At 41.6% G+C, this 9,555-nt stretch overlaps 2 protein-coding genes across 2 annotated transcripts in view; one reads left to right on the top strand and one right to left on the bottom strand.

The window, feature by feature from the left end:
* Positions 1–1,516: 1,516 nt before the first annotated feature.
* On the top strand, positions 1,517–6,238 carry homeza (homeobox and leucine zipper encoding a; the record flags this gene model as incomplete). Its single annotated transcript, XM_014004519.1, is given in 3 exon segments — positions 1,517–1,911; positions 2,535–2,625; positions 2,964–6,238. A coding segment is annotated over 1 exon segment (1,932 nt). The 3' UTR covers positions 4,914–6,238.
* An 865-nt stretch (positions 6,239–7,103) lies between these two features.
* The window catches only part of LOC106514960 (RING finger protein 212B), an 8,425-nt gene continuing 5,973 nt past the window's right edge, over positions 7,104–9,555 (bottom strand). The window contains exons 2-13 of the mRNA XM_014004518.1: positions 9,401–9,519; positions 9,215–9,267; positions 9,063–9,137; positions 8,803–8,909; positions 8,625–8,727; positions 8,523–8,551; positions 8,401–8,441; positions 8,279–8,303; positions 7,704–7,755; positions 7,569–7,620; positions 7,451–7,481; positions 7,104–7,359 (exon numbers count right to left, since the gene is read on the bottom strand). Of these exons, the coding sequence (XP_013859972.1) occupies positions 7,293–7,359; positions 7,451–7,481; positions 7,569–7,620; positions 7,704–7,755; positions 8,279–8,303; positions 8,401–8,441; positions 8,523–8,551; positions 8,625–8,727; positions 8,803–8,909; positions 9,063–9,137; positions 9,215–9,267; positions 9,401–9,500 (735 nt within the window). The 5' untranslated portion in view covers positions 9,501–9,519 and the 3' untranslated portion in view covers positions 7,104–7,292. The remainder of the gene's footprint in view (positions 7,360–7,450; positions 7,482–7,568; positions 7,621–7,703; positions 7,756–8,278; positions 8,304–8,400; positions 8,442–8,522; positions 8,552–8,624; positions 8,728–8,802; positions 8,910–9,062; positions 9,138–9,214; positions 9,268–9,400; positions 9,520–9,555) is intronic.

Here is a 9,555-nt window from a genome sequence, read left to right as displayed (position 1 = left end):
GTGTGTGTGTGTGTGTGTGTGTGTGTGTGTGTGTGTGTGTGTGTGTGTGTGTGTGTGTGCATTTGAGCCTTCCTGGATGTTTACATCAGTGGTTCCCAAACTCTTTATCTTCTGACCCACAAAATATTCATGGCAAAAACTTGTGACCCTGAATATTACTGGTCTGAGTACACGAACTTCGTTAATAACCCTAAAAACACAGGCTTTTGACAATCTAAACAGCTTGTACACAAATATAAATACTTATTTGCACTTATTTTTGTGTTTTTGTAATAGTTATAGGGAAAATATTACATCAGCAATTTTATTACCCATTTCTGGAGATTATCCAAGGTGCTTCATGACCCATAATTGGGTCCCAAGCCCAACTTTGGGAACCAAAGTGCAGTGGTTTTCAAACCTTTCAGCTTTTGACCCAAAAAATAACAGTAGCAGAGACCTGTGCCCCCAGCTATTTTTGATGATAACCATTTGTATCAGGTAAATTAAACATGGGCACAGTAACAATATTTTTATACTACATTTATCCATTTTAAAAATACAAACCTCAATCCTTTGTAACAACTAAGGCAAAATTGTAATTAATTCAAAAAATCTTTTCAGGACCCCACCTTGATGTTTCGGGACCCCACTTTGGGTCCCGACCCTGACTTTGGAAAACACTGCTTTACATTACTTGGAAACTGAAAGTGCCTTTATATAAATCATGAGATCAATTTCTTAGGCAGTATTTGATTATAGATTATTTAAATCAGAGGTTCTCAAACTGGGGTCCCAGAACCCCTAGGAGTCAGCGAGAGGAATATTGGGGGTCCTCAAAAAATTTTACTAAACTGTTAATTTTTTTTAAATGCATTGAGAGCAATGATAAAACAAACATAATAAACTTAATAAAAATATATACTCCCATGGCAATCAGGGGTTGAAATGACAATAAATCATATTTTAAAACAGCACGAGGTTTATAAGGGGGTCCCTGGATTATTCCCCCCCCCCCACCCACTGTAAGGGGTCCCCAAACCCAAATGGCTTGAGAACCCCTGATTTGAACCATTTGATCTGCCCATCAGTTTTATATTTTATTTGAAGATGAAAGTTATTGTCTTTAAAGTTGTGGCTGTAATAAAACATAGCTCCTGATTTGTTTGTAAGCAGAATATTGCTTATCATTGAACTCTTTCGGCTTCTGAACTGGCATCCACGAGTTTTTCCTCTATTTTATAATGAGTTTGATCCAAAGATGTGTTGGTGAGTCGCTACAAGAGGAGTCCCCCCCCACAAAGTGTTGGTTGGTGAAGGCGCTCCAGTTTCTCGGGATAACTTCATGCCAGCCTGTAGTCATGATGCTAGACAGTTAACACTGGCCAACTGTAATGGATTTATGATACTGGCCTTTACTCCCTCCAATCCCCGGCCTCCTCATGCAGACTGGCACACCCACCCGCCCAGCCGTCACTGAGGGGGAGAGTCATGTGGCCTTCTGGGCTTCCTGGTCCTCAGCTCCGCCTCGCGTCGATTTGGCCGGACAGGGAGAAACACTTCTCACTTAAGAACAAAAGCAGCAACGGACCGACCGAGGGGGGGCAGGAATAAAAACGGCGACTCGACTCCCCCTCTTTTTTTTTTTTAATCTCCAGGGTTAGATTTTCGTGTTCTTGGCGAGAAGTAACCAGCGACTGAACTCCTGAGGGGACACAAACTTGGTCGCCTTTGAATCCCGACCGTAATCCGTCGAGAAGCTTGATAAATAAAGACAAGGGTCAAACAAACAGATGGACGGCATTGTTTCCTCGGTCTGTAACCAAAACTTGGGCCGTATATGTAAGCAGGTGGGAGCGAGCAACTTCTGAGCGTCCGGAGGTTCGTTTCGAAACGGACGCGTGGGATTACGGGAATATTTAGGAAATTCGGGTAAGTTTATTTTTAACGTTTCACTGAAGCGTGTCTGAGGACGAAGTGCGCCTGTGCGGAGTGCAGCCTTTTTTAGTTAGTACGCCACAAAGAGGGGAGGGGGGGCACGCTGACTGGATAGCTTTTGTTAACTGGCACACTGAGCAACTTTTAAAGGTTTTTGTTGAATTAAAAATATACACCCCCCCCCCCCAAATTATCTGATGTACAACACTGAGGAAAAATACAGAATCTGAGGGGATTGCCCACGAGCTCACGCATGGGGGTTTTAGTGTGTCACCAGTGACCAGCACAGTGATTAGTTGGGTAATGTTTGTGTTGCTCAAAAACATTTCAGTCGTGATTTAAGCTACTTAAATAGTCGGCTAAGGTCATGGCGTAACCTTCCAACTACATGCTCAGTACTTTTGCTTTTAGGAATACATAAAGACCCTGACAGAATAAGAATAAAGAGCACACCAGTTTGTAACACCTGAGTTTTGAGATTAAGGGGACATCAAAAAAACAAACAAATCAATATAGTGTGTTGATGGGTTGATTTTGGCACCTGTTGCGTAAGGAATCAATGTATTTTTATTGGAATAAGATGATTTAATGATTTGTTTCATTTTCTTTTTCTACAGGTTTCTGTTGCGGGCGGCGTCTCTCGTGAGGCAGCCGTGCAAATATTTCAAGGCTGAGAACTTGGAAGTAGAGCAAAGCGGGACCAGGAAGGTGAGAGAGTAGACAGTGATGGATTCCTTGTAGATTTTCGTTCCCTGCGTTCCCACCCTTTTGGGACCGATCCCCCACCACCCACTCGTGCAAAACAAAAGTCATTCACCACGCTCTGGGGGAGGGGAGAGTCAGTCTCGGCAGCGTATACGACTGGCTTTATTGGTAGTTTTGAGTGAGGAGAAGAAAAGGAAGGAGAGAGTTGTCAGATAACTTGACTTGGAGAATGAATAAGGAACAGAAAGTTCCTAATAGATTGTCCGTTTTATCTACGGAGTTGAAACAGTGTGTCAGAAGATAAGCAAAACTTTTATCACTGCTTTTGTGTTCTTTTTTAGGTGGCAGGACAACCTTTGATGGCTCAGATGGCATCCGCTGAACATAATGGCATAGATGTACTACTTGTGGACATAGATGAACCTATTGAAATCGAAGAAACTGAATATGAAAAGATGAGCTCTTCAGAGAAACTGCACCACTCTGTCAACTCAGACGAAAGCAATGCAAGCGGTGTGACGAGTTTCACCACCAACCACAACTCTGTTGTGTGCCTGCCTCTGGTTTCAGAGGGGCTCAAGCTAGTGTGGACGCAGTCCGATCAGACCCGAGAACTCGACGAAATCCCAGAGCTGGTCCATGCTTTTAACTTGTTTCCGTACCCATCATCCAAGGAGGTCGGCGTACTTGCCCGAGTATGTGCCTTGCCGTTGGACAAAGTCAAAGTGTGGTTTATGGTGCAGAGAATTAAATATGGAATTAGCTGGTCCTCAGAGGAAATCGAGGAGACGAGGAAAAAGCTGGCGGTGCCGGAAGTTAGTGAYGACTCAACTGAAAAAAATGACGCTAAATTAAAGAGCAGAAGTTCGGTTGAATTTGTAAGTGAGGGAAAAGACGTCGAGGACGACGAGGCTGCTCTCACCAGCTTCGTTCCCCCGACAAAGAAGTCGAAACATCAGTCCACAGATACTTACAGATCGACTCCCCCCTGTTTCAGTTCCACTCTTCCACCCCCTGAGGATTCATACTTCTACCGTTCGCCTGCAGGTGCTCCAGCGTCTACAGCAGCCGACGTCTCCCTCGACCTGTCGGATTCGTCTTCCCGACAGAACCGTCACGGACGCTACAAAAAGTCCAAAGCTCAGCTGGCAGCCTTGCGTAAAAGTTTTTTGAGGGAGAACTGGCCCGCAGAGACGGAGCTGAGACGTTTGCAGGAAGAAACCGGCCTGACTCGAAATGACATCCGGAAATGGTTCAGCGACAGCCGTTACCAGCTGAGAGTCGGCAGAGGAAGCCTGGCAGCAGCTCAGAACTATACTCCCCAAGCTGCTGTTGGGGGTAAACATGACCCACCATCTCAGCCTCTCTCACTTACTAGTTTGAAGTCTCGTCAGGTGAACGGGGTGAAAGGTCAGGAGGGAACGCGCAACAATGGCATTAGAAATTCGCACTTCTTTCAGACTTTTTTGTCAAACAGCCTCGAAGCGTTTGGAGAACGGATCCATGAGACACAGGAGCTTGAAGTCAAGGAGGAGCTTTCCGGAGATGGAGACAGCTTTAAAGAAGAAGAGCAAGACGAAGAACAGCCCTTACAATTAACAAAGAACTTCATAATCGAGCCAGATGTCCAAGAAGTAAAGTCTTCTCCCTGTTCCTCCCCCTCTGCGAGTCCACCTCCTAGCAAACCACTTTCACCCAAGATCCGCACATCAAAGAAATCGGTCCATTCATCCAAAACCAGTCCCTCACAAACGTCCACGTGCTTCTCTGGAGCCTCCACGTCTACGTCTCCTGCCCTCACTCCTGCGGGACGACCGAGAAAGACCAAGGAGCAGTTGGACGTGTTGAAGCAGCACTTCCTGCAGTGCCAGTGGCCCACAAGTGAACATTACACAGAACTCGTTAAGCTCACAGGCTTACCCAGAGCTGACGTGATTCAGTGGTTTGGTGACACGCGGTACGCTGTAAAAAATGGCCAACTTCGCTGGGTGAAGGGTGTTCGCGATCAGTTCTTGGCAGAGCTCGCTGCTCAGCAAAGCAGCAGCGGGTTGACAAACGGAAGCGGGCCGGCCGCTCGGGCAGGGGGTGGCCGCAAACGGAAATCTAGTAGACCAAGTACGGATTCTCCTGATATCCAACCTTTGTTGTCGTATTATCTCACAACGGGCTCACTGCATGAAAAAGACCTGGACTTACTATGCAAGAAATCAAGAATGAGCTACCAGCAAGTGCGAGACTGGTTCGCAGCTCAGGAAGTCGGGGAGACTGACCAAGAACTTGTTGTTGCCTAAGAACATTTTTAAAAAAGGTTAACGGAGTGCTTCACGCATCTGTATTGATGCAGTTTATGTTGCTTTAATTCCCGCAGGTCTGTAAAAAAAAATCCAGTCTTCCCAGAACAGCCCAAAGTGAGTTTAGTGTATTTTTTATATAAATAAATGCTGCATTTCTTGCTTATCCTAATATATTAGACTTGAATTATATTTGTACTGCCTATGTTGCTGTATAGGACAGTAACCTGTACACTGGTTTGTTATATTTTTGAGTCATATTTTGTTTAGATATCACTACAATTGTTTTTTAGTATTATTATTATTACTATTATTATTTGTAGCAGTATAATTTATACTTTTGTATTGTTGGTAACTGGCTGTAGAGATAATTTACTGCTTGAGGAAAAAAAAAGACCATTGACAAACTCACTGACTGATGTGGGTCATCATTCCTTTTCCAGCTTTTGTTTTCATTAAAAAAAACAACACTGGACATTTAAATTAACATATTGCACTTTGGTTTTAGAGCCTGCTGCATTTTTTTTCAGTTTTTTTCACCAAAAATCTAGTAAAATATGAGTTTTGAACTGAATTTCTAACTTATCATTCTCAACGTACTGCTTTGGAATTTAACGTCAAACTTTTGAAAAATCCCACGATACAGAAAAATCCAATTGTATTTCAAAAACATGTTTTAAGATTCTTGTAATTTGAATGCTCTCTTGTCATTTGCATAGAACTGCACCTTTACAGAAGTAATGGGTGAATTTTGATGCTACAAACACAAAATACAAATGCCAGAATTGCCATTTTAGTTATTGATCCAGTGAGTATTTTTCTCTTTTTTTTGTCCTAAAAGACGTAGGGTGTAACTTGGATTATTAGTGTAGACAAACTAATAGACCAAACATAGATGTCTACATGTGTGAATAGAAATTTCAAATCCAAAGATTTTGGTTACAACTCTAACTCAACTACTGACTGGTGGCACAACACTATATTCATGTCATCGGTTCATGTGAAAACTCAGAACTCTAAGTACTTTTAGTTAAAGTGAATGACGTAGGTTTTGAATGGAGTCAGAGTTTAGCTCTTTGAAAATGTCCAGGCCAAGATGAAATGACCAGAAACTTGACTAAGAAGGGTGCGTCACTGTTCATTTCCCCTCTTAGTCATAAAAAGGTAATGCATGTGTCATGCTGTGTGGATAAGCTTACATTCATTTTGTCGTCCTTTTGTTGATGTTTTCAGTTATTTTATTTTTTTCCTGTTTTGAAAAGAAAAAAAAATCCTGATTTGCACAATTGTGTCACTGGAAATGAGTAAAAGAGTTTCCTTTGTAACCCTGTCTATTTTTTTGTGTGTGTGTATATATGTGTGTATAACCAGTGGTGGACAGTAATGGAGTACATTTATTTGAGTACTGTACATAAGTACATTTTTTGTGTATCTTTGAGTGATTATTTTTGGGGTACTTATGACTTTCATTTCACTACATTTCAAAGACAAATATTGTACTTTTTACTCCACTACATTTGCAGGAAGCTTGTTAGTTGTTACTTTTGGTTCAGCGTAGTTTTGTAATCAGCAGTTGCCGTTTTTCTTTCTTGAAATGCGTTTGGCCACACAACATTTTCCTCACAAGAGGAACCATTCACAGTCGTAGCTCACACCTGGGATGGATTTGGAACTACATCATCTTCATTAACGGTTGTGATCCTGATCTCCACCTTCATTTCAAACAGAACCCAGCAATGGAGATGGTTGAAGAGAGCAGAGAAACCAGTGCACCCATGACCTTTTCTCAGCTCCATGTTTGAGATTTTAGGACTGAAAAATAGTTTGTATCAGTTTAAATCAGGTGTGCCCAAAGTGGGTTAAGGTTAGTTAGGAAGGAAGTTAAGGTTCTGTAAAATCACTGAAAACAATACAGCAATATACTGATATTAGACTTTTTAATTTGTACTTTTGAATACTTAAGTATTTTCAAAAGTAAGTACTTGAGTAGATTTTTGACTAACTTTTACTTGTAGTTGAGTAGATTTGACCCAGAGTATCAATACTTTTACTCAAGTACTAGAGTTGAGTCCTTTGTCCACCACTGTGTAGAACAATGAATTCAAATAGCCATGATACCTGCAARTTTTTTWWTTWAAWTTRKWWTTTTTTTWTWRWRWAWMAYATTCAGAAAATGAAGATGAACACAAATCAAAGTTTCAGTTGCTATTTTAATTCCTTAAAAGAACACAACGACGATATAAACCAGGTAAATTAAACAGCTGACAACTGTTTATTTTTTTTTAGCGAAGCAAAACTCAGATTCTCCTCTAATAACAAAACGTGTCTGACAAGTGTGTGACTAATGTCAGACCAAACAAACATCCCAGAGTTGGCTAATCATTGTCTGGGTGACTGTAATGACAATCCGTTCATAAATGGGAACTGGAAAACAGGAGTCTGAGCTCTGAGGACGACAAAAACCAATTGAGTCAGTAATGTGGGGAAAAAAAATCAACTTATAAACACATCAGACAGAAACTCACAAGAAAACTCACCTTGTAGGAGTGCTGAAAGATGAAGGTGTTCCTGTATCACGAGAAAAGCAGATGATTTACTCTGCTTCAAATTTGATCTAGTGTGTGGGGATTAAAAAAAAYGTGTAGCCACACTTACTGTGTTCGAGAAGAGAGCTGTGGCTAGAAATGGAGGTGATTGATCCAGGAGTCTGATGAAACAGACAAACGTTTGTTTGTTTTCATGCAATAAACATTAAACTGAATGTACAGTTGCTGTAAATYTGATACTTACTGTGAGAGACAAACCTCTGGTCCACCTCTGGGACTCGGCTGAGCTTRCATGACTGCGAGACAAAATATTTGTTACAAGAAATTAAGATCAGGGTTCCCACACCTTGGCCAATATCAAATTCAAGGACCTTTCAAGGACTTTCCAGTACCAATTTCCTCAAAGAACCACACGCAACAGCAATTACCTACTGCTTATCGCAGAATGTTACCAATGAACAGGTTTAATATCATGTAAATTCAATGAAAAACTGAACAACATAGAAGTTGAGTCAGAAACAATGACGTCAGTTTACCGTAATCGTGCGTTATCCACCGCAACAAATGTAATTTTTTTTTATTTAATTTTATTTTATTTTTTTAAAAGGTGATGAAAATCAGTCGTGTGAATAGAGAATTTCAATCCCCAAAAAACATTCAAGGACTTTCAAGGACAAGTGTAGTTTTTGGCAGTTTTCACAAACTTTCCAGGGCCTTGAAATAGTTTTTTTAATTCACAAACTTTCAAGGATTTCAAGGACCAGTGGGAATCCTCTAAGATAAAAAAAAAATCAATCTGGACCGTGGCATGAGGCATACCTTATAGTTCTTGATCGAGGGGTAACTGGTAGAGAGAAAAACAAATTCATTTCAACCATTTAATGTAAATCTCACTTCCGGCACTAAGACCATTAAATGCAGAATAAACTGACTGAGGTTACCTGGTGAGGTAACAGCCACGGGCAGCGACACTCTCTGGGACCTGTCATTCAGAACAAATCACTGAGTAGACTGAAAAGCAGTGCGTGGCTGTTTGAGATTGTAAATATAAAGACGATTTTACCCAGTGGTTTGAAATTGTCCAGGAGAAACCTGCAGCACGTAAAGGCTGAATTAGGTATTAAAAGTCACGCAAAATCAATTTTCGTCATTTCTTCACACTTACCCTCCTCTGAGAGAGTGGCTTTTTTAACTCTGCTGTTTCTCTTTTCAGCTCCATCAGCTGCTTTTGTAATTCAGCGTTTTCTCTTTTCAGCTCAGAGATTTGCCTTCAGGAAAGGAGGTGGGAATAAAAAGTTTGGGCATTTACACAGCTAAAGCACGCTGACAGCAGATAGTGTTACCTGTAGCCCTGCTCAGTGACTTCCTTCAGACGCCTCTCCAGCTCAGAGGACTTGTTCTTAAAGTGAGTTATGACTCTGTCCTTCTGCGTCTGCTGGAAAATGGCAATCTGGGGAGCACGAAGGCATCACTGTTGAGTACTGTTTTAGTGACAGAGGAGGGCTACCAAAACTACGTGTAGCTAACACAGTTTACTGTCATTTATTACTATAGTTGTAAAATAGGGAMGCATGGAGGGGCGTGCTGAGCAGATGAAACCGACCTGGGATAAGTGTGCCATCCTCGACTGAATGAGTTTTGYAGGATCCTTGAAAAACACCTTTTCCTGTGGCTTCATCTGAAACAGAACGCTCGCTGTGTGAAATACGACCASTGGTGGTGGTAATCTGCTGGGGATACGTCAAACGTGCAAACCTCATCAGTGATGGGCAGGTAGCTGCAGCTCGCTCCACACACGATGCACTGCTCTGATGGAAAAGGAACGAGCACAGGGAGACATCGGCTGATTTAGATGTTAAATAAATTTGGGAAGAACACAGGTTAACAATGGGCACGAAACCAGTTAGTATAATGAGCACAGTGGTGTAAAAGCCATCTCACTTGGTTTAATGCAAGCCTCGCAGCAGATGTGGCCACAGCTGGACACAGCAAACTTTGACCCCGTCTTTCTGAAACACTGGTTGCAGTGGAACCAGTCCATCTTTAGTGTCTTCAGTTTCCTTTTTTGTAAAAAAATAAAATAAATAAATAAATAA

This window comes from Austrofundulus limnaeus, unplaced genomic scaffold, assembly GCF_001266775.1.
Source record: "Austrofundulus limnaeus strain Quisiro unplaced genomic scaffold, Austrofundulus_limnaeus-1.0 Scaffold24, whole genome shotgun sequence".
Lineage (NCBI taxonomy): Eukaryota > Metazoa > Chordata > Actinopteri > Cyprinodontiformes > Rivulidae > Austrofundulus > Austrofundulus limnaeus.
This window is presented reverse-complemented; position numbering and strand designations above follow the sequence as displayed.